This window comes from Pteropus medius, unplaced genomic scaffold, assembly GCF_902729225.1.
Source record: "Pteropus medius unplaced genomic scaffold, Ma_sr-lr_union100, whole genome shotgun sequence".
Lineage (NCBI taxonomy): Eukaryota > Metazoa > Chordata > Mammalia > Chiroptera > Pteropodidae > Pteropus > Pteropus medius.
Window position 1 is genome coordinate 38,143,557 of NW_024351730.1, and position 26,040 is coordinate 38,169,596.

The window sequence follows — 26,040 nt, forward strand, 5'->3', positions numbered from 1 at the left end:
GTTACCTTTTTTATCTTGAAATCTATTTTGTCAGATATAAGTACAGCTACACTGCTTTTTCTGGTTGCCATTTGATTGGAATACAGTCTTTCACCCCTTCTCTTTGGGTGTTTGTCTTTGTAGTTGATATGGGTCTTCTGAAGGCAACATAATTGTGTCTTGTTTTTTAATCCATCCTGCTACTCTATGTCTTTTATTTTATTAATTAATTTTTTTAACGCCTATGGCATCTGATATTCCTAGGTATTCTCCTATCCAAGTACTAACCAGGCCTGACCCTGCTTAGCTTCCAAGGTCAGACGAGATCGAGATCGTTCAGGGTGGCATGGCTGTAGTACTCTATGTCTTTTAATTGGTGAATTCAGTCCATTACATTTCGGGTGATTATTGATTTATGGGGACTTCCTATAACTATATTATCTTTTGTTTTCTGGTTGCTCTGTGTCTTCATTTTTTCTTTTTCCCATGTGTTTTTGTCTGCTATTTTAGTTTGGTGGTATTCTATGATTTTTTCCCTCCATTTCTTTTTCGTTACATGTCACAGTTATAGATTTTTGTTTCATGGTTACCATTGGGTTTATGCAAAAAAAAAAATTTTTCTTTGCAGAAAAGTTTTATACATTCAATAGTCCTTTTTCTTCTGATTGTATCTTATGTTCCTTCACTTTTACAAGTTCAGTCCTTTTCTCTCTCCCCTCTTATGTTTTTGTTGTCACAAATTATCCCTGTTTATCTTGTGTTCATTTCCAAATTGTGGAAGCTATAGTCTTTTTTTTTTTTCCTTAAAGCTTTTACTCCCTTAACCTTATGTTATAGGAAAGTGTTTAATACCCTACTTTGAATAAGAGTTGCAGTTTCTGCTCCTCTTTATCTGTCGTCATCTTACAGTTTTGTATTCTTTTGTCTTTGTTTCAGATTGAAGAGCTCATTTAAACATTTCTTGTAATAGAGGTCTTATACTAAATTCCCACAGCTTTTGTTTGTCTGGAAAAGCCTTTATTCTTCATATCTAGAGGATGATTTTCCTGGATATATTATTCTTGGCTGATAATTCCTCCTATCAATATTTTGAATATTTGGTTCCACACTCTCATAGCTTGTAGAGTTTCTGCTGAAAAAATTTGATGATAATCTAATGAGTTTTATTTATATGTTACAGTCTTCTTTTCCCTTGCTTCCTTGAGAATTCTTTGTCATTAACTTTGAACAGCTTTAATATAATGTGCCTTGGAGAAGGTCCTTTCTACATTGAAATAATTAAGTATTTTGTTTGCTTCTTGGTTTCAAAGGTCCAGCTCTTTACATAGGTTTGTCAAGTTCTCATCTGTTATTCAAACAGATTCTCTGTTTCCTTCTTTCTCTCTCTTCTTTGGGTATATTTATTATATTAGTATTGTTCTTTCTAATGGAGTCAGATAGTTCTCATAGAACTCTTTCATTTTTTTTTTTTAAACTCTCAATTATTTTCTTTCACCTGAGTAATTTCTACATTTCTATCTTCATAGATCACTAATTCTTTCCTCCATCTGGTCTATTCTATTTGCTAAGCTCTCATATTCTTCATCTTGTTTATTGAGTTATTCAGCTCCAGAATTTCTGTTTGGTCTTTTTTATAGATTCAACCTCTGTAGTACAGTACTCCTTTTGTTTGTTGATTTTATTCTTGAGCTCACTGAACTGCCATTCTGAGTTTTCTTGTATCTCATTGAGTTTTTTTATAACTATTAAATTATGAATATTAAATTCTCTGTCATTTAAATCACAGTATTCCATGTCTTTGAGTTTATTTTCCGGAGATTTTTCATTTTCTTTCTGAATTACCTTGTTACCTTGGTTGTTCATAGTGCTTGATGGATTATTTCTCTATTTGGGCATTTGAGGAACTGAAATCTTTTTAAAGTACTTGTTGCTTTTAATCATTTAGCAAGTTGATAAGTAGAGGGCTTTCTTTTGTTTTCCAGTAGATGGTGGTATAGAGCAAGTTTTTGTTTTCTCTTACCTGCACTGCTGGGAGTTCCAGTATCTCTGTGGGGTGATGTCTCCCTTCTTGTGGAAAATGCCCTATATTCTCTGAGAAGATGGGTTTCCCCTTTATGACTGAGTCACCTCGGTCTTCAGGGCACCACTCCCATAGTGGTGTGCAGTGGGTGATAGGGCTCTGGGCCTTGAGTTCTCAATGCTGCTTTCCTGTAACCAGAAGCCACTGGCCTATTGTTATCTGAGGTATCCCATCTGCCTCTACCAGGTTCAGCCATGATTGGTGGGGGAGGAGTGGGGAATGGGGGACAGCGGGGAAGCAGATTTGTGCACCTTTGGCTTTGTTTTTCCTACTGGGTTTAGCCATAGAGAGTACAGGCCACTTCAGCTGGAATGTTGCTTCTGCCCTTTCATGACATGCCTCCATTGCTGCCAGTCTGCTAGGAGCCATTGGGCTATGGGAGGGTGGCAGGGGGGTGTAGATTTGTGCATCTGTGCCTTTTTTTTTTCCTAGTCATGGCAGCTGTTCCACAGCAGGCACCAGCCTCTATATTGTTTCTCTGCTCCATTCCTGGGCTCAGCTTCAATGTGTACCAGCCATGCAGGCCAGAATGCTGCCTCTGTCCCTCTGTCTACTGTATATGGGGTTGCAACATGACCCTCCACTACTACTGTGTTCCCTCTGGCTGCAGCGAGTGCTTGACTGCATCTGTGGTTCTCATCTTTGTCCTTTTGCCTGTCCTGCCTCCCCTGCTCTCCCAATATGCCCACCTTCAGATATCTCAATGTGTAAATCTTTCTGACATGGTTGAACAGGAAATCCTTTGTTGAATTATAGTTGTCCAACTTGTAACTTCAGGAAGACAGACCAAGAGGTTTTTCTCAGTTTGCCATGATGCTGATGTCACTCCTGGTTTGCATTTAAAATAGTCATTTCATGATTTATCATGGATAAGTCATCAGTACAATATATCCATTTAAAAAAATGGCTTCATAATATTTCTCTGGACTACCCATAGGATTAGTTTATTAACTGTTTCTCTACTAATTAGCATTTATGTTTTCCATTATTTTGTTATTATAGTACTAAAGTAGCCTTAGAAGTAAATGTTTATGTCATTATATCTGTAGGCTAAATTTCAAATTAGGATGCTGAATCAAAGGGCATGCACATTTTAAATTTTAATAGGTATTTCTGTGTTACTTTTTTAAAGGTTGTGTCAATTTATTCTTTCATTAACAGCATGTGAATAAATGCCCATTTCCCTGAGTGGATGTTTTTTAGCTTTTTAACCTTTTTTGAAACCTGCAATATACAAAAATAGAAAATATGTGTGTTCTCATAGCCCTGTCATCCCTGTATTGGAGTAGATTCCAAAGTTGATATTATTTCATCCATAGGAAATACTTTAAATCTTTAATACGAGCAAGGAGACAGTATTGTGTTGTGTGGGGCTGCCTACACAGAATGTTAAAATTCTTCCTTTTTTCCCACTTATTAGCAGTGTGACCTTGGGCAGTGTTGCCTAACGCTTCTGTGCCCTCTGTTTCTTTAGCACTAAAACAGTATAATAATGGTACTGAACTCATAGGTTGTTGTGAAGAATTGATAGTCAGTGTGAATTTCTTACTGTAGTATGTAGCACATAGTATGTACATAGCAAATGTTAGTAGCTACTTGTTCTTAAAGGCCATTTAATGATAGAGAATGATATAGGAAATGGTTAACTGTCTTCCTCATTATCATATTCTTAGTACTAATTGTAAAAGTTCCTAAAAGATTGTAGTCTTAATAAACATTTGTTGAGTTGCAAAATGGTGTGGGAAATTTTACGTATTCTTTTTCATTCTCATAATTATCTCAATATTCCGTAGTCTTTACATTGAAAAATTTGTAGAATAAATTTATTCGACAGTTGTGTCTAATCTTTTTTTTCTCGAACAATTCATCTTACTCATTAGCTTAACAGATATTTATTGTACACTTACTACTAGGTGCCAGATGCTATTTTAGGTATGAGGATGCATAAGGAAACAAAATGGGCAAAGCCTTTGGCCTCATGGAGTTTACAATCCTCATTAAATTTGAACTTCAACTGATTTTTTTTCTTCTCATTCTATACTTCTCATTCTATACTATACTTCTGTACTATACTATTTCTTTTTTTAAAAAAAATGTCAAGTGGCAAGTTACAAGGAAAGAAAAACTGAGGGTTTTCTTGTTTTTTAAGTAAACTTTCATGGTCTATCTTGGAATGGATCGGAAAGTTATCAGTCCTCTTCACCTTTAGTACTGTACACTTTTGAGGTAATGTATAGAATGGTGGCTTTGTCTCACCAAGGTAAGATAACTTTCAAACTATAATACATTAAGACAGAAAACAATTTTGGGTATATTAGGACACTTTTCAACAAAAGGCCTTTTTAAATACCTGTAAGAGACAGTTACATAAATCATGATGTTGGACATTGGTTTTACCACAAATTGATCTTCTGCAGAAAATATAATGTTGCATATTAAACAGTAAGGGTATCTTTTAGGCATTGCTTTCTGGAAGTTTATGAACCCTAAATTAAAAAAAATAATAATATCCAAAGTTTTTACTCTATTTTAAAAGGTAAAAATATGAATATTGATGTTGTCGTACTCTCCCTAGGTATTATTTTTCCACTTCTCTACATGTGTAGGAATAAGTGAAACATTAAGTAAACATTTCCATCAATTCTGTGGAATAAATTCCTAGAAAAGGAATTAGACTAAAAGATATATACACCTAAAATTCTGAGAGGTGCTATTTAGATTGCCTTCCAGAAAGGCTATTATAATTCTTAGTGTTCAAAGTGCCTATTTGCCCATGGTTCATTTACCATTTTTAATCTTAGGATGAAAAAAAAAGTATTTTATTGTTAATTTATTTTACCTATCTTTTATTATTAAGTTGAGCATCTTTGTTGTTGTTGTTGTTAAACTGCCTTTTGTCCATATTTTCCTTCTGCAGTTTCACGTTTTATTTTTAAATATTGAATTTACATGACATTTACATTTACCTGGAAAATGGGGTACATCTCTATTTTGTTGCCTCGAAAGTGATGATGGATGCCCCCAGTAAAAGATGAGACACTTAATTTGGAAGTGATATTTAGTGTAGAATAATAATTTTCCTTTAGATATATAGAAAAATTTTCATTAATAATTATGAATAGATTTAGAGATAGTAAGTAAGCATTGTGTGCTTACATAACCTTTTGTACTAAAATTATAGTTTTCTCCCACATTGAATTGCAAATTTTTGCCTTTAGATATTTTATATATATGTAAAGATTTGGTGTCATTAATGTTAACAACCCCAAAAAAGTTGTATAAACATATTTAAGGCTGAAGAATTTCTTCATTGATAAAACAAAGCTCTTGCTCTTTTAGGAAAGAAACATGACTAGGTGACATGGCATAAATCATCTAGTTTGAAGCTTTTTTCCAGACTTAGAATATTACTAACAGTGCTCACATAACCCTAGCAAATACATGAATGTTGATGAGGTGGTTATTGTTCCCCTTTCTTAAACTAGTTGCCAGAAATTATTTGGCATATGCATAAATATGCATTTATTTTATGAAATAAATTGAGAGAAAAAAATGTAAGCATACTAACATTAATGCTAGTGGCATTCAATTATTTTGTTATTACATGAAATTTTCAGCTTGCATCTTAAAAGCTGTCATGTTTGTATTTTGAATATTGTATTTCTATAACTTTTATTTCTAACTGCATAGAATACTGATAAAATTTATACTGAAATCTTAAACCTTTGTCAGCTTTAGCAGATATTTTCATATTAGCACAATATGTCTAAGGAATTTGCTCTCTGAAAGCAAAAGTACTTAAGAAATAGGTAAATATATACAAAGGATAAATATGTAACATAAGTTTTTGAAAACATGTAGACGGAGTTTGTTGCTCTTTCAGTCTTGGCAGAATATGCAAATTTCCTGTTACTGTTAGGCTCTCCTGCTAGATTAAGAGCATTATTTACTTGAACTACCTATATTTTAGTTCCTCGTTTGCTAAATGAGAATATTACTTGCTTTGTGGTTTTGTTTTGGGAAGGAAATGAAACAGCAGTTTATAAAAGCCTTCTGCAAAGCCTGGATATAGTAGACAATTATAGGTGTCATTGATGCTATTCAGATAAGCTACACTGATGAGACTCAACTTCTTCTCACCGCTGACCCCTCAGTTACTGGGGAGAAACCTTTCCTCTCATTATTGCTCTGAAGAACTGCTCATGAATTTAGTGATGCACAATTTTAGCATTAAATGTGATGGTTTACAAATACCTTATTACAGTGATTTCTACTTTTGAAGGACCAAAGAGTCTGTTTATTTTTCCTTCCATTCTGTTGACATTTATTGAGTACACATGGTATGTAGAAGAAATAATATTGGGGCTGTTGTCAAGAGAACTGTCTGCAAATGTAGTCATTACAATAACATTTTTGCTTTTTTTTTGCATTAAGGATACTTACAATATCTATGCAAACTTTGTCCTTCTCTGTTTTAGAAGGTGGCGGACCCAGGAAAAGAAAATTATCTTCTTCTTCAGAGCCATATGAGGAAGATGAATTTAATGATGATCAGTCCATAAAAAAGAAAAGACTAGATCATGTAAGTTACATTTGAATCGCAGTAAAAAATTAGCTGCTTAAGCACAGAATTTGTTGAGTGCGTGGATATCAGACCTGAAAATCTACCTAACTGAATTTTCTTTCTTTTGTCTCACAAGTCAAAAACTCTGTGTTTGTGTTTCATTTGTGACTGTTTTTGCTTTTTTAAAGAAATGTATGTGGTATTAATTGCTTTTTTTCTGAGTTATAAAATTAACTTTAAAAAATATTTTAGTGGTATATAAATACATTTTTAAATATACTTTAAAATTAAAAATTTTAATGAAAGTTACATACTTGCATATGGTTATTCAGTATTTATGAAAAACCACACTTACATATGGTTATTCAGTATTTATGAAAAACACCTGTTACCACCACCAGCACCATTTCCTCCTCTCCAATGGCAACTACTTATTACTCTTCTAGATGGCTCCTTTGATATTTAACTGGTTATCTAAAAATAATAGTTGTTATATTTTTATTGAGTTACTCTAGTTTTCTATTGATTTTTTGCTTTATGAATAGGACTACTAAGAGGCCTCCCAGTAAATCCAGACATTAGTCCTTCCTGTCTCTGCATTTTGACAACACAATTTCTTCTTGGTAATCCAAGTCAAAAAAATCACCGCAACTAATACAGTAACCTCTTTTTTTGCCTGTGATTTACTGCAGTGGTCCCCAAACTTTTTGGCACCAGGGACCGGTACTCTAATGAGAATCTAATGCCTGATGATCTGAGGTGGAGCTGAGGCGGCGATGCTAGGGACCCCTGGTATGAGAGTCTAGGCCCACATTTTAGTTTACAAACCTATGCGTAATGGCTATGGGAGAAATAACATCATGTAGATTGCTGATTCAGAACATTTGCCTTGCTTATACATCCTGTTGAACGACATATCAGGGTGTTACAAATTCCCATGCTAACTTTCACTAAGTGATATTACTGTCTGTAAGTCAGCTGCTTCTCATTGTTGAAGCATATGTTAAAACTAGTGGACTCCTTGGGCATGAATCCATTTATGTACTTTTCTTCCAGCAAAATTAGCTCCCTGGTCAGAAACATTGTTATATCACAGTGTACTGTGAATGTGAATCAGGGTTCCTAGGGCTGCCATAACAAAGTACCGCAAACTGGGTGGCTTAAATAGCAGAAATATATTATTTCACAATTCTGGATGCTAGAAGTCCAAGATAAAGGTGTCAGAAGGGTTGGTTCTTTCTGAGGCTTGTTGCATTCCTCTCTTCTGGATTCTGTTGGGTTGTTTTTTGTTTGTTTGTTTTTAGGTTTACAATCCAATGGTTAGACATTTATGTAATTTATAAAGCGATTCCCCTGCTTATTCTAGCACCCATCTGGCACTACACACAGCTGTTACAGTAATATTGACTATATTCCCTGTGCTGTACTCTTCATCCCCACAACTGTTTTGTAGCTACTAATTTGTACTTCTTAGTCCCTTTATTCTGGTGGTTTGCTGACAACTTTCGCGTTTCTTGGTTTATAGACCTTTATCTCATCTTTGCATTGTGTGCTCCCTATGTGCATATCTTTCTCCAAACTTCCCCTTTCAAGGATACCAGTCATTAGATAAGGAGCTCATCCTAATGAACTTATTTTTACTTGATTACCTTGTAAAGATCCTATCTCCAAATAGATCACATTCTGAGGTACTGGGGACATGAATTTTGGAGGGACAATTCAGCTCATTCGGTTTAGGAAGAAGGAGGTGGATAGGGAAGGTAACTTCATACTTAGAGCAAGTTTCTGTTGTAGTATCTTCCATGAAGAAAGGGATCCAAAGTAATCAACTTCCTACTGGACAGTTGGCTGAATCTCTCAAGGAATGGTGCTGTTATGGGTACTCATTATAGGCCTCTGCTCATGTTGAGAACTCAGTAGTAGCAATAGCCATATAAATCATGGTATGGAAAAGTCTTGTTGATCTCTATGTACAGCCTCAATCCCTGTTGCAAAGGTCATTTGTGTATAGACCTATTGAGCAAGCATCCAAGTGGCTATGATCTTAGTGGTGTTCACAGAATAGATCTTCTTGTCTACCTAGTTATTAAAAAACTCTACAATAAATGCCCTTTGCTGAACATTCACATGGAACACTGTTATCCTTATATTCTGTTCTCAGAAAAACTGAGAAGTTCAACAATGCACCTCTTCCCTAGACTTCTGGTCAGTGATCTAGCACTTGTGTTCTCCTTAGCTACTATCCATAATATAACATTGATCTATACCTCTGGCTCTCTCTTTCTATACAAAATAGACAGCAAGATGTACAACAAGTTGTGCACAGGGTTACTCTCTTAAATGGTATTATATTATAGCAGCCGTTCACTTTCAGCTTCTCACAATTATGTGAACAGTGTTCAAAATTTTCCCCTCACTTTATCTAATCATGAAGAATTCCCCAAAGTGCCTTAGATACTAGTTGAAGGAGACGCAGCAGTAAAGCAGAAGTAAGTACCATGGGAGTCTGAGAATTATTTATACCATACTATTTGTGCTGCAACTTACTTGTACCTTCTGAACCTGCTCAAGTCCAGTCTCAAATACACCATTTCCACTTGCTGCTGCTCGTGCTCAGTTTTAGGCTTGGTGGATCAGATACTCAGATCACATAACAGCTCAAGTCTCATGGTCACTTGATGTTCCATGGTCAACCATCCTGCTCCTATCAGGACCCCTTATCAAACCAACAATTGTTTCATAAAAAGAGATCAGCCCGTTCAGTTTTAAAAATGTGAATTGTTTCAATGTAGTAAATATGTAAGAACAGTTTGAGTATAACCTGAGTTTTGCATTGTCTATGTGTAGTTTTGTCTATGACAAATACTAGATGAACACAGAAAACTGTACCTAGCTGAATTATACCACATAAGATACATAAAACACACACACCTCAGAACATCTACTGGCTGCCTCATTTCACCATGTTTGTTATTCCACAGAGTTGTTTTACTGTTCTTTCATGTTTGTGAACTTTGCTGTTTTAGAAAGGTGCTCACTCACTCAACATCCTAAACATGTCTAAGCATTCTGGTGCATGCAAAAGGAAAGTTTTAAGTATTGAGGAGAAGCTTGAAACAAACGTTTGGAAGAAATGAAAATGTGATTTTGAGTATATTTTGAGCAATAGGCATAAAGGAATCTACATTGTCACAAAAATAAAAGTACGTGGCTGGACCACCTTCAAATGCTGTCAAGTCAGTAAGAAAAGTATAAAGAAATAGAAGAAAAGGGAAAGTTGTTGAGCATTTGGATTAAAGACCAAAGAGTGAAAAAATCAAGAACAACCTTTTACGCATGGATCTTTATATACAAAGGGAATGTATATAAATGGAAATCACTGTATCCTGCAGAAGTAGCTCCTTTTAGTGACAGTAGTGGTTGCTTTAGTGGTTTTGACAAACTTATAAGCCATCAACTGTTACACAAAGCCATGCACACAGTTGGGAAAACTGCAAAATAATTTTCCAGTGGTGATACAAAAGTAAACTGAAGAAAGGCAGCTACACATTGAATTAAATTCTCAATTTTGATGAAACAGGTATCTGTTATGAATGCGTACCTCAAAGGACCCACATCCGAAAGAGAAAACATACTTTAGGATTTAAGGCATTACTGTATTGTTCAGTATCAGTGCCTTGTAGAGACTTGAAACTACAATCAGTAGTAGTTTATCACTTACCAAACTGAGCCTTTTAAAAGAAATAGTTAAAGTCAGCTTTAGAGTTCACAACAGTATAGCAAATATGAATTGACTGTCCAAATCTGCATTGATATTTTTATTTAATTTTTTTTCTGTTACAGAGGATTATTACAAAAACAAAACTCAAATGAAAAAACTTAGCTTTTAAAATTCTTATAATGTATTAAGCTTATCTCTATAAAAGCTGAACTCACCCCAAATGTTTTTTCTTTTTTTTCCTTTTTGCCTCCAAAAACCACCTCTCTGAAAGAGCCCCTTGATAAAAGTGATAACATTTATGGCTTACTATTTAAAGTGAACATTTAAGTTGCTAATTGCTAGTATTCAAGGTGAGCATGTGGATATGGTTATGGAATGTTGGAAGATATTTAACATCAGAATGGCCATGCTACTATTGTAGAAGCCTGTAGTGATACAACAAGTGTTAGGTTACGTGTGGTGGAAAATTCTCCTTGATTTGTGATTTGATCCTTCAGAGAATTTTTTTTTATTCTTTATTTTTAAATTAGAGTTGACATTCAGCGTTATTTTATATTAGCTTCAGGTACTTCAGAGAAATGTTTAAAATTCAAAACAAGCTGTGTTGATTTAAGAAAACAGGTTGGATTTGAGGAGTTAGAAAATGAAGATGTTGAAGAGTTTCTAGAGTCCTATCCTTATTTAGCCATAGAAGACTTGAAACAGGTTGCTGCTAATGGCCATATAGGTGCAAGAGGTGATGAAGACGACAATGAAAACTAAAAACCTCCACAGTGACAGCGTAACACAGCAAATTATCAGTTGTTTTAAATGTTATTGAAAACATGTACTGGTTTGAAAATAATGGTTTACTACTTAATGTAGTAGGAGAGTCTTGCATGGCATCCATTTGAATTGGGAACCATACAGGCAATTTTAATATGAAAAGAGGGGGCTAGCAAAGCAACAGAAATTTATTTGTTTTATGTATTTGTTTATTTTTTAATTTATCATTTATAGTTTCACCCAGTATGGCGAAGATAACAAAAGTACAACGAGCGATAGATGCCCTCTATAGCTGGTATTACAGCTTTCTGTTCATTTTCAGATAACTCTCCTTCTGCCACTTCCTAGTAACTCACAAGCTGCAACCCTTCCAATGCAAACATCCCCAAGCAAACTTCAGTTCATAGTTATTGTGTCATATTTATTGTAGTATTAATGTATGTCTTACCATTTAATATGTGTAAAATTGTGCTGCCCTTTTTTAAAAGGTCCCTTTCTCTTTTTCCAATGTGTAATTGATGAAATTTTTTAATATTGTACCTCTGACTGGATTGTTTTCAACACTGTAGTTTTTATTTTCATGACTGCACAGCACAGTAATTTTGGAAATGCATATGTCAAGTCATAGCAGAACAGACTGTAGTTGTCAGCAGAAGCAGACTTGACCTTGCTTCAGCAGAAGCAGACTTGACCTTGGGTCTGTGCTGTGATTTTCCTATTGGGGCTTGCCAGAGACTTGATACAGCTTCCTTATTAGCCATAGATTCTTTGAGAATCATTGCATCTGTTTGCTTGTCATGAAGCCCAAGCAACAGAGCACCTTATACTACTCTCTGAACCTACTACAGAGCCTTCTCAACTGGGGCCCCATTCATAACTGTCAGTCTTAAGGGCTACTTCGTAAACAGTAGAGCAGCGCACACCCTAATGAAGTATACCTTACCTCCAACATCCAAATAGGGCAACCAAGTGTTGTACCTCTTTTAGAGTCAGGCAATGTGCAACCATTTGTCTTTTTTCTCTACTAAAAATTTAATTTGCAACATGATCCCTATTGAACCCCCCAAAAATCTTGCAAGTGGTGGGCCTCAGAATATGAAGGTGGTTATTTCCCACTCTGACATGTATGTATGTATCTTACTAAGGCCATCTAAAACAGCCACTTCTTCCTGCTTATCAAGTCCAGTCAATGTGATGTCTTCAGTGTAGAAGAACAAAGTGATATTCTGTGGACTGTGCAAAACTATCAAAGCCTTGAGTACTATATTATGAAGGAAAGCAGAAGAGTTACCGTAGCCCTAAAGACAGTGAAGGTGTATCTATCACTGACCTGCCCAGAGGAAAGCAAATTGCTTCTGTTTGTCCTTTCGGATTGGGATTGGAAAGAAAAATCATCTGCCAGATTTGATAACTGTGTAGTTATATTGATCTAGTACAATAAAGATAACCACATCTGGTACAGCAGCTATAGTTGGGGTCATCACCTGTTTGTTTATGTTAACCTAAAATAACTTTCCAAGACTCATTCAGCTTTTGTCTAGGCCAAGGAAGCACATTACATTGGGATGGAATGGTGGTGTAAATTTCTGCAGTTCCTTCAGGAATGCTGCTGCTGCTTGAGAGGGGCAATTCTAGGGATGTAGATTTGGTGTTTCCTACAATAACGGCCCCTACTCCATGAGTCAAGGAACTAATAGGAGATTTCTGCCAGTGCCAAATGTGTATGTTCCAGCCCTGCATTCTGAAACCAAAAAAATAACTACAGGACTGACTCATAACCCCTAGACCTACAGAGACAGATTTGGCCCCATTTCCAAATCACCTGGTGTTTATAAATCTCTAGTGTAACTGTTGGACCACATAAGTATTTTCAGTCTTGGATTAACAGAGCTCATAGAAGTGTGGGATCCAAGAGCAAATAGCAAGTGATAAGAACACTACTGAATGTTTAATTTGTGCTATCAAATATTTGATTCCTAAAAGATTTTCTGTTTTGTAAATATTTTAACTTTTTTTATTGAGGTAAAATTCACATAGCATAAAATTAACCATTTTAGAATTAGCAATTCAGCGTCATTTAGTGTGTTCACAATGTTGTGCAACTACCATTCTTGTCTAGTTCTAAAATGTTTCTATTACCCCATAATAGTATGCTATACCTTTAAGCAATTTCTCCTCATTCTCTTCTCCCCCCAACTCCTGGCAACAACCACCAGTCTGCTGTCTGTCTCTGAATTTTATCTATTAGATATCTAAGTTTCTGTTCCTATCTTAGCTGGTTATTATCTATCTATAACCTCCAAAAGACTTGTTCTTCAGTTACAGTGTCTTCAACTGTAAAGCGTGGATGGCAGTCTGAATTCTTGAGAGCTTTGAAGTGATTTCTCCAAATCTTAGTGTTTTATTATCTTCTGCTCAAAATCCTGCTTGTGAATGAATAAGGACCTCAGTTTAGCCCTCTAGGACTTATGCAATATTACCTCTGATTTCCTTTTCAGCCTGATAGCCTGTCCATGGTCTCTGTGCTTCAGCCCAAATGGGCCATTACTATTACAAAAACACATTGCAGTTTTCTTCTTTCTACTCCAGACTTCCATAGCATTTTATTTGTCTTTGTCTTATGGGAACCTCATCCTATTCCTATGTGCAAGAGAAGTATCACTCACAATTTAGTTATTTTTATCTTAGGTAGTGAAAGAAAAAAATAGTATTTAGATGTTGGATAAGAAAGGAGATAGAAGAGAAAGTATGAACTGTATTTTCCTCTATCTTCTTCGTATATCATGTGGTGTAGATCTAAGCAAAGTAGATTGCTTTTTGATTGACTAAAATATAGCATTTTTCTTAGGCACAAACCCAAAGAATATTTTTTTTTTGCTTAAATATGGAATATTTACCAGTTTCTTCAAGTGATGACAGAAAAAAGGAAAGAGATTGTATGTATGAGCAGCCACAATTATTCCTAGATTAATGTTTAATTTATATATTTAGTTTCACATAAGTTTCTTTTATCATTGTGTCATTTTTATGTTGTGGCTGAGCAATTAATATTTAAGCCATTCTGTGAATCAAGACTGAAGTAAAATAAACTTTTTTCTCTCAGTATTTGAAATACATAGGGGAGCATGAAACAGCACAGATGAGATATTTGAATTTTTTTTATTAGCTTGGAGATATTTCAGTTTACCTGAAATATTCTTGAATTATTTTGACTTAATTTGAGAAACATCCTAGTTTTTTAAGCAAATTTATCTCATTTTGAGCACTGTATAAATGAAGTGTGAGTTGAGTTATTGGATATGCAATCAAGGTCTTTCAGTGGTCTCAAACCAGAAGTATTTTTTATCCTTAAAGGCATAAATTTGTCAGTTGTTACATGAACAAAAAAACTGAGTGTCATAACTTCCGAATCAAGTCAAAATACAAAATGTAATTTGTCTTGAGACTGTGGTTATTGATGATGTCTTAAATTGGTTCTTTTTTTTCCCCTCCACATCAGGGAGAGGAATCAAATGAGTCTGCCGAATCTAGCAATAATTGGGAAAAGCAGGAAAGTATTGTATTGAAATTACAAAAGGAATTTCCCAATTTTGATAAACAGGTGAGTAGTGTTCAGAAATTTAATCAGTGGGTACTAAATGTTCATATTACAAAATAGTGTTAGAGATTAACCATGTAAAAGTTTTGCATACATTTTGCATTTTTCTAATTAAATATTTTTTTATTATTAAAAATATGTTTATACAACATTATAGCAATAATTATAACAAACATAACTATATTAATGTGAACTCATGTATAAAATGTAAATCATTTAGAAAGCTATAACCTCAGGTCAGTTGTTTGAGCTTTTTTTCATATTTTTTCTTTAAATTTCTCATAAAGAATTTTAAAGTATAATACTGAATTTTGGTGTGTTAATATTCTATAAGCTTTGCTCTGTTTGCCAGATAGTGAGGATACTTTCAGAGTCGGTAAAGACCCAAGCCAAGTGTGCCAGTGCCACAAGGACCACTGTTTAATCATATATATAATTGTATAGAGAAACACATTATTTAACATTTGGAATACTTTACACTTACATTTGAATTATTCAGGTATATGTACAGATCATATATCTGCTTACTTCTGGTGAGCTGAATACAAAATCTTGCTGCTTTACTGGTTCTTTACACCTGTTGAAACTATATGTTTTGAAGTTGGCAGTTTGTAAAAAACCTAGCTTCATGTTGAAATTTAATTGAGCAAACATTTTTTGATCTTCTAGTATTCAGAGCACTTCATAGGGAAAGTTGAAATGCAAAAAAAGTCAAGCATCCTTTCCTTTGAAGACTGTTATATGTTTGTGGAGGTGAAATTACATAAACAGAAAACATTTATAAAGTAGCATAAAAACAAGTATAAAATAATTAGATACATTCTATTAAGTAAGTGCTTTACTTATTTTTAAAAGCATGAAAGTTTTCTTTGAGTTCTAATTTTTAATTTTAACAGAGATCAATAACTAATTTCTAGGAACTAAGGGATGTACTCAAGGAACATGAATGGATGTACTCAGAAGCTTTAGAATCTTTAAAGGTATTTGCAGAAGACCAAGGTAATTATCTAATCTGTGCTATTATTATAGAAAATGCATACTTCGCATTATATTTTTTATTTTAGTATATAAGAAAATGTAAAACTTTTCTAATAATCAGGGAAAGAGATTGCAAAAGATGTTGGAAATAACCATGTAAAATTTTTTTAAATGATCAGTTCTCAAATGTTTTGGCCTATTCTTTATAGCAGTGTAAAATGAAACAAATATCTTTTTCTATTTGGATAACTTTTTTTGATAGAGCTACTTTTAAACTACCATGTTTTATTGAATACAAAAGAAATGTTTTTTATATTTTAACAGCTGCCAGGATGAATTTTAGGATTTCTGATAAATTACTGTATTTGCTGATAATCACTGTAGTAATATAGATATCCTAGCCTGCACTTGCATGAATGGCAGAAGCCCCAGTATCAGAAACTTAACAAGGTGGGAATCAGTGGCATGGGAGAAAGTCCGTGATCCCATCATGGAACACTCTTAACCATAGGAACCAAATGTATATGAGAAATAGTGGGGAAGAGTTGAATCATACATGATTAGTAACATCCTTAAGCAAGAATTAAGTACACTAGCTCTTTATAATTGGCATTAGTTTTTTCTGTTTTTGTTGTTGTTGTTGTTATTAAATGAATTCTTTTAAGAAAGGCTATACTACAAATGCTTTTGATGGCACAGAGATGATATTGTGTGGAGAAAAGAAAGCCACCAACATCACAAATTCTGAGTCTGAAATATGATTTAGAAGAAATAGATTATGAATGTGAAGAAATTTGAGGGATACTTTATCCAATTTATTTTGCTTATATTTTTTTATATATGCACAAGAATGAAGGTGTATGATAATCAGTGTGTTATTCTAAAAGCTCTTAGAGTAGATAAAACAAAAACATTCTAAATAAGTCTTGTGTTAAAGATTAATTGGTATGTATTTTCTTACTGGTACATAAAATAACTACCTTCACTCACAGGCATCTTAGAAACCTATGGAATATAATACATTAATCAATGATAAAGTAGTGATGCCTTTTAATAATATATTTAGGTAATTAAGTAATGATAAACTAGTTGGGGATGGTGAGGGGAAATTAATTATAATATGGAAGGTTTTAATTTATGGTAAGTATTGTTTTTGCTGTATCCATCAGTGTTGACATAGGGATGGGGCTGCTAAGTAACATCTGGTACATCTCATAGATATGCAGCTGCCATTTACATTTTTAGGACTTTTGTTAGAAAATGGAGATTTATATTTAATCCACTTTGAAAAAGTTATCACCTGTTTTTGGAACTAATTATTTCAACTATTGTATCATTTCAAATTCTACTTCACTGTTTCTCTTTAGAATGTATCAAGATTTAACAATAAATTATAGTTAGATTATGTATACAAAAGGGAATCATACATTTAAATATTTTAATTATCTTATTTGAAGTTCTACATCATTATATTTAATTTATATCTTCTAATTTAGTTATTTTTGTCTTTATTTGCACACAGATATGCAATATGCTTCACAAAGTGAGTTTCCAAATGGAAAAGAAGTTTCTTCAAGGAGTCAAAATTATCCTAAAAGTGTAACTAAAACAAAATTAAAACAGAAATGTGCCATGAAACCACAAAATGGTTTTAACAAGAAACGTAAAAAAAATGTATTTAATCCTAAGAGAGTCATTGAAGACTCTGAATATGATTCAGGTTCTGATGTCGGTAGTTCACTAGATGAGGACTATAGTAGTGGCGAGGAAGTGATGGAGGATGGCTATAAAGGTAAAATTCTTCACTTCCTTCAAGACGCTTCAGTTGCTGAACTTACTTTGATTCCTCAGTGTTCTCAGAAAAAGGCTCAGAAGATAACAGAACTCCGGCCCTTTAATAGTTGGGAAGCTCTGGTAAGGCTACATTCTTTTTTTTCCCCCTTGTGTGTGTGTTTAATTCACAGTACCGCTTATAGTCAAGGTGTCTTCAGACCAGGGAAGCATAGATGGGTGGCCTTAACCTGTGTAGAGTCAAACTTTACTTTCATTGTAAGCCAATAGTATTTCAAATAGTGTCATATGACCTAATTTTGAATGAATTAAGGGGTGATTTTCCTGAAAAAACCCAAGCTGATTGGCTGGGCATACTGTCACTCATTCTTTTGCATAGAAACTTGGTTCATTTCACTGCAGAAGAAGAAATTAGAGCCTTACATTTAGGAAGGAGTTGTTTGCTAGCCTGTTCTGATCTGTTGCTGCTGAGACACCATGCAGAAAGCAAGGATGTGGCAGAAATTTTACTACAAGTACTTGAAGAGCAATAGCAACGTCCAGGGGAGCTCCATGATTCTAAATGCCAGCCTAAGTGTTTTATGCTTCACCACAAAAGAAGCAATTGTTTATTTTCTTTTTCCTTTAAAAGTGACAGCTCAGTCTCTAACATGTTTTTCTTGGTTAAACAACGCAGCCATTTTATGGAGTGTAGCAGGCTGCAGCATTTTTAATTGGAAAGATAGAAAAGTGTGTGGAAGCCTAGAATTCAAGCGTTAGGTGAAGGGAAAGCATAAGTACTGGTAAGTACACTCTGCATGATCATTTTCTGGAATTTGATATCCTATAAACAACTTTTAACAAAAATACCTGTATTTTGAGCTTTATAAGTGTCAATAGCAGATCTTATTCATACGGAGAAATATAAGAACTCTGTCTTTTACATTTTGCTTTGACTTTTGTGAGAATGTTGGCTTTTATAACATGAATTGTATATAGGCCCTATTGTGAACGCAATATAGATTATTTTTTACTGCCTTAGAGGATTAACTGACTCTTGATATTTTATAAATTTTTAGAAAGTTCTATTCCCTAACTTTAGAGAGTAAAGTTGCTTTTGTGATTAATTTTATACTTAATGACAAACCTATATGAGCATAAGTTCCTTCAATAAGTGTCTTAAAGTGGTGGTATGTGAGGGCCCTGAACAGTAATTGTAAAAGCCTTTTCTGAAAAATTAAAATATTTGAAAAATATAGAAACAAAATTACTAGTATTTCCTAGCTAAAAAAATAAAATAAAACCATCCGTTTTGCCTGAGGCCTTTCTTTTTCTTGAGAACATCTGTCAAAGCAGGCCCCTTTCAAAACTTGTTCAGCTTTGCCAGAGTGATTTATTTGTTAAAGTATTTGCTGAAGGGCTTTCTTGTTCTTTCTTTCCTTTTCTTCTTTCTTTTAATCTTAATGGTCTCCTATGTTATTGCAGAATCGAGTTGCTCAGGCTTGTTGGGATTCTTATTTATTTAATAAGGAATGCAGTTATCTGCAATAGTATGTTTAGTCACTGCAACTACTTGCCCAAATATCTTATAGTAACAGTAAATTAAACCAGAGTTATATATGCCAGATGCTTTTAAAAATATTCAGCAACATAACATGTAGAAAGCATATTCTCCTACTAATTAATTGGCATCGTTTAAATTAGTCTTAACATGAATTTGCAGATTATGTGTTACTCAGTTAAACCTTGTCCCCTTTGTAAAAGTTGAACACAGAGACTCTGTTTTTTACTAGCTGTGCTCACAAGTGTAATTGTTGATTATTTATGTAACAGTTAAGACATAAACTTGCTACTTGACTTCAGCGACTATAGGGCTTTGCTGTCCTGAAAAAAAATAGGTAAATGAAGAGGTTTTGGGAAAGAACAGTTAAAACTAGCAAGTCAGTGATAGAAGCTTTGAGTTTTAATTAGCTTAGAACTTTAAACTTCTACTTTCAATTACTTTACAATTTTGAATATGACTGATTTATAGAGCAACTTAATAACAAAATTATAAAAAGAAAAGTACATATTTTGGTAAAAAGCTTATACAATTTACTCCTTCCCTATTAATCAGAGAGGTTTGATAATGTACTTGTAAATAACTTCAAAATGAAACAAAAGAAAAAAAGCATTTACTTTTGTTTTCATAGGTACTGTATTTAGATGAGCATTAGTTGAAATTTTAATTATGTCAGTCATACGTTAATGACAGTTACAAGATGCATTATGTATTAAGAACAGCGTGCAAATGTCTAGTAACTCTTAACATTATTATTGAAGCTTATTTAGTCTTAAGAGTTTGGAATTTGGTATAAGTTTAAAATTCATTAATGTTTCATTTAAAAATGCATACTAAGCCAACAAATTGATTTCATGCATAAATTGTAATTATTTTTGTTATAACTGAAGTCTCTATAGCACATTGGTAGGTAAACGAAGTCATTAGTATTTCATTGTCTTGTTTTATAAAAATAGTTTGTGAAAATTATGTTAGCACTGCTTTTTATAACAAAATTTTAAAAGTTAAACATTATTGTTAAGGACTTTCTCATATTCTAATCCTCATGTGAGGATAAATTAGTTATTTAACAAAATGCATGCATTGTAGGGGGTTGTTTATGTTTGCAGCTTTATATCCATTTTTTTCTTTGAATTAAAACTAAATATTGTTTGTCAAGCTTTCTTCATAATTTTTCCATTTTACTTATTTTTCTGCTTAATAGCAGTGAAGTACATGCTTGATATAAGGAACCACATCATTAAATCATGTGGTTCTGGAAATATAGCCGACTAAAAATGTCACTAGTTTTCAAACATGTACTGTTAATGTGGTAAAATTGGGATTTTTATTGCCAAATTTCACACATTTGATGGCATCAGTTCACCAACCACTTAATGAATTGTCTGTTAGCCTTTTGCAAAGTAGGGTGGAGATGCTATTATGTCTATGATGATCTTATTATATTGCACCTTTATACTTTAATCAGAATAGTAATGTATACTAACCAAATCAAGTACAACTCATTCATGAATAGTTTAACCTAAAAACTTCATGTATGCATCTACTTCCTTAAACATTGAGATCAGTGTAGATACAGTTTTCCTTGATAGTTAACCAAGCAACCCAGGTTGAGTTCATTTTTTAGTTCATTTATGTTCCTTGTTGTGCTGTTGCCATCTATCTACTAGTAACTTAGACCACAGGTTTCTTTTTTGCTTTGTTTTTTCAGTGGTTGTAGAATATGTCTAAATTTATCATTTAAAGCATTGTAATGCCCACTGCTTCCTTCCTGATAGGTGGCTTGCGTTAATTTGTGTATAAAATTACAGAATTCAAGCTTTGTTTTAACTTTTATAAGTTTATACTCTGTCCTCAAGACTGTTACTTGTTGGGGAATTAAATCTGCTTTTAAACAGTTTCCTCCTTATAGAAATTCAAAAATGTTTGCACTGTAAGAGTGACACACTGTGGCAAGAGACAGGTACTTCAGTTTGTGGCTATTTTTAAGGAAACATTTTCTTAGAGTGATACGTGAGCTTTTAATTGTAGTAATCAAGGCCATATTGGTGTTCTTTTATTCATGTAATTATCCAGCAAATAGCAATTACTTTTATTTTCTTTCTTTCTCCCTGGAAAAATATATTATTTTTTTAAAGAATGATTTATTTTCCTTGTCTAAAATTTAAAAAGTACTCGCCAAGAACAAAGAGAAAGTATAGTCAAAATTCGACCAGAAATATCCACCAATAAGTACTTTATTTCATCCATTTATGCTTATATATATATTTAATAATTATGTGAACAGGATTGTATTTTATATGCTTATCAATAACTTTAAATTTACTAGTGGATCCTGCAGTTACAGAGTACTTTGTATTTCTTAAATCTTTTTAGTGAAGTAATTTACAGGGTTGTTAAATGCTTTTAGTCTTCAGAAAACAGCAACAGAACAGTACATATTGAATTAAACTTTGTTGGATCAAACCATTTTTATCTCTTTTTTTAACCCCCCTCATGGCTTTTAAACAATTTATCACTGGTTACATTACCCACAAAATATTAAGGTTACATTTTTTAGCCTCTTTTGTAGTAATTGTCCAGTGGGTATAAACAAAAAATACTGAGATTTTTGGAAAATGTCCTTAAAGGATTTCTTCTTTCTTCTGGTCAAGAAGTCACTGTGATGGAAGGAACCACATATTGAAGATATTCTAGTTCAAGTATTAAACTAGAAATATTGATTTTCGAACTACTATACCTGATCTGAACTGCTTCCTTGGGTCTTCACAAGAGAGAAATACACTTATGTTTTATTTAAACCCCTGATATTTTGGATTCACTGTTGCTTATAACAACTAATCTTAACCGATTAATCGTTCATTAAAACTTTCTCCTTGAAAATCTGTTTGCTGATGTTTTACATTCATGGACAGTGTATCACTACTAAGTAAATTTAAATTCTAAACTAGCAGCAGTAATTGGGATCATCCCTAACATTGGTTGGCTTGTATAGCAGAGAGGGATAGGAAGAGCGTGAAGCCCCAGGAAGTTAAAATTTGAAATCAGACTTCAAAAATTAACCAAAATGTCAAGAGTTCAGTTACAAATCTTAGTAACCAACTCAAACTGTTGTAACATTTTCAAATGACAGTTACATTTTGCACTTACCTTTATTTCCCCTACAAGAATTTCAGAGTGGTGTAATGAACCCTCATGTGCTAATCACGAGCTTCAGTTACCAGCTTATATCTGATCTTATTTCATCTATACTCTCATCCACTTCTTCTATCTCATTATTTTAAAGCAAATCTCAGACTTCATTGAAATATGTATCTCAAAAAGGTTTTTTAATCCCCAAACAAAACCACAGTAACATTGTCACACCTAATAAAAATCATCAGTAATTCCTTAATATTAGAAAATATTTAGTGTTCAAATTTCTAGTTTTCATAAATAATGTAAATATTTTTTTTTTCACAGTTAGTTAGAATTAGGATCCAGAATAAGGTCCACATGGTGTGATTGCTTTATAGGTCTTTTTAACTCTTAATCTGTAGGTTCCTCATCTATCTATTTCTCTTTCTTTTCCTATAATACCATTGGTGAAAAAACTGGATCATTGTTTTACAGCTTCCCAGTCTGGACTGATTATACCTTCCTGGTATAGTTTAACATAAACATGTTCCTCCAGCCCAGTATTTTCTGTGAAGTTATAATTAGAAGGCTAAATGTTTCCACAAGTACTGTTACATAGTTGGTCATCTGTTCTTTCATCAGGAGACACTACTACTCTCTGGTTGTGTCTTTTTTGTAATGTTAGCTTATCTCTTTAGGTTTTGACGTAATAAATTGATCTTCTCTAGGTCAAAACAGTTCTTTCTTATTTCTGGCCTTATTACTCTGAAAAGGACTTCATAGATCCTAGGTTGTATTAGTCTCCTTGCAAAAAAATACTCATGAAATTTTGTTTTTTTTCTTGTATTACCAGTTCTTACACTTAAAATTATTTGTTGCATGTCTTTTCCAATAGCCATAAACCACATGAGGGTGAGGACTGCGTCTTTATGCCAGGTACCTTCACCAGCCAGGGTAGTACTTGCTAAAAAGACGAACATAATAAATGGTAGTTGGTTACAGATTAAAAAGTTGATTTTTTTTAACTTTTAAGTTCTTAACTTTTTTTTTAATTTAGGGAGGTACTAATTATAGTGAAAAGAAAAGAACATGGACTTTGGAATTGGTTATCCTGCTTTGTGACCTTGGAAATTGAAGTTTAGTTTATTCATCCAGAATTGGTGGACTGATCTTGCAGTTGCTTTGAGGATTTAATGAGTAGTGAATAAAAGACGTCTAGTAGTTTCTAGCACATAATAAAAAGCATACAATACATGTTCCTCTTTTTTTCCTGATTATTATTGGTTCTCTCATACCTACACATATCACACACACACACACACATGCATACCACAATAGGCATGAGACTGGTTTTTTGTTCTAATGAAACCTCCTTAAAATCTTTAAGGCACTGATTCTTACATATCCTGCTGTTTATGTATAAATCTTTTCCCTGGAAAACACAAAGTGGTGGAAGGTCACATTGTGACTAATGTTATCCTTGTGAAAACGTAAAGTAGTATGCACATAACTTGGTATAGCACACTGTCATTTTGTGAAGTGGCTTTTGTTTTTTAATCTTGCAGTATGTTAATAACATGGTTTTGGAATAGATTGGAGATTTTATTTCTTACCAGCTTATTCTAAGTTAGAGATGAAAAATGTATATTATTATAAACTATATTTTTAATGAAATTGTCTTAGTATATCCTGTAAGTGTTGAATTTCTGTTAGTTAAGATTCTGTGAATTTAGAAGTATTATGATCACAAGGATTATTTTTAGAGCTGTTAATTTGATTCTTGTTGTAACTTTAAAGAATATGCTAAGTAAGATGCCGTGAATCAAAATTATGTACGGTTTTATCCTAACAGGTAGTTTTACTTTAGTTTCTTTTATTCCATTCTGGGTCATGGGCTTTTGTGATCCTTTTCACTAAAAATACTTTTTTGCAATCTTCTTCAGGATATATTTTTCCAGCTACCTATATGGATAAATTCTAATTCTATTATAGCTTTTACATTATGAAATATTCAGTGCCTCTTTTAGTAAAATAAATACAAATAAATACATTATGAAAGTCTTTGAGTTTTCACATAAAACAATTTCTATAGATGTTGTATTAAAATTAATTTTTAAAAAAGTTTTATCAAATTATTGAATTGGTCATAGTTAACTTTTGATTCTTGCAGTGTCTTTCCAAGTAATAGTCTCAATTTAGGAGTAAAATATCGTGATAAATAATATTTGGAGTTTTGAAAGCTTAAGGGATTGTACTTTGATGATAGATAGGGAGAAGTATGTTTTAGTAAAATTAATCTTATTAGTAATGTGTCATAGTCATAGGAATTGATGAAACAGAGGCAGGAGATGAAGTGTGCAATTATTACATTTGGTATTCACCTTTGGTAATAAAGGCGAATCTGAGATTTTGAAGACAACTTGTTAAGAGACATTATCAATAACTTTAGAGTTTCTTCTATAGGAGAACAGCTACCTGGGTCAAAGTGACATGCCTGGGATTGTGCATTTTGGGGGGAAAGATATGTTATTTCAGTGTAATAAGTTTCAGGTGACAGTAGGATTATCAAAGTGAACATGGGAATTTAAATGTAAACGTGAAGAATCAAGTCCTGTTAGCACTTGATTAAGGTCATTAGTAAAAGTTTAAATTAACAATCATTTTTTCTTCTTAAAGAAATTGATACTGGCTTTTTGTTTACTAGATCTGAACTGTTAAATTGTTTTTCTTTTTGTCTTAGTTCACAAAGATGTCCAAAACTAATGGCTTGTCAGAAGATTTGATATGGCACTGTAAAACACTGATCCAAGAAAGGGATGTAGTTATAAGGCTTATGAACAAATGTGAAGACATTTCTAATAAATTGACAAAACAAGTTACCATGCTCACTGGAAATGGAGGTGGATGGAACATAGACCAACCCTCCATTCTGAACCAAAGGTAATATTTATTGTACATATTTATTCATTATTTTATCTTAATTGTATAAAATTTCTGAATTTATTTCTGTATCATGTCTAGGGAACTTAATTGTGGAAGTGATGAAAACTAATGTTAAAGGAAAACCCAAGATTTTCTTTAATGGCACATAAGTGGTATATGAATTATTTATCATTGATTTTTTTTCTCCTCCCCACAATCAGGATATTTTATTTCATCCTTTCATAAACTAGAGAGAGGAAATGTCACGGTCTTTTACATCCTTTGTTTTCCTTGTCTGATGACAGATAATTTCATATATAATCACAGAAACCGAAAAGGTGGTTTAATTTGATACTTCAAAAAATCAGCTGTTTAATTGCATCAATGTAAAAATTTGTCTTAGCTCATATCATAAATATTAGCTTTTTAATCATTAATAAAATAAAATTATTAAAATATCCTGTATCTGCAATAAAATGTTTTAAATAATTTCAGAAGTCCAGATTTTTAAGTCTCTTTTCGGGGTAGAAACACATCAAAATGAAAAGGATACTTTCATTAAATAGATTACATAAGGAAAAATTATAAAAAGCATTTTTAAAAAGTATATTCCCTAAAACTGTTACTTTCAGTAAATACCTTTTCATAATTCTTGCAACGAATGGACACTAAACTATTTTCTTGAAAACATTGATTCAACAGCCAGTACATGTTAAAACAGAATTTAATTGTGAACACCCCTGTTTTGCATGGTATTAGGATATTGGCATGGGGGAGATTGTTCTGAACTTCTTTTAAAAGTTCATTTATTTTTAAGTAGTTTGAAGACTCAGAACTGTTCAGAATACTACCTTTTTTGTAAAAAGGTATAAACTTGTTTACTACGGTAGTATTTATAGTTTCAAAAACATGGAAACAATCTAAGTTCCAACAATCAGAAAATAGAATGAATTATGGTCTATCCACACTATGCATTGTTATGCTA

General features: G+C 33.1%; 1 protein-coding gene across 6 annotated transcripts in view; it reads left to right on the top strand.

Moving 5' to 3' along the window:
• Window positions 1–26,040, top strand: part of SMARCAD1 (SNF2 related chromatin remodeling ATPase with DExD box 1) — a 75,267-nt gene that overhangs the window by 25,797 nt on the left and 23,430 nt on the right. For 3 of the 6 annotated variants that reach the window (XM_039845725.1, XM_039845726.1, XM_039845724.1), the window contains exons 6-10: window positions 6,538–6,641; window positions 14,609–14,710; window positions 15,625–15,706; window positions 17,208–17,599; window positions 24,874–25,073. In XM_039845725.1, coding sequence (XP_039701659.1) covers window positions 6,538–6,641; window positions 14,609–14,710; window positions 15,625–15,706; window positions 17,208–17,599; window positions 24,874–25,073 — 880 coding nt within the window. The remainder of the gene's footprint in view (window positions 1–6,537; window positions 6,642–14,608; window positions 14,711–15,624; window positions 15,707–17,207; window positions 17,600–24,873; window positions 25,074–26,040) is intronic. The other 3 variants (XM_039845728.1, XM_039845729.1, XM_039845727.1) reach the window with 1 other exon arrangement.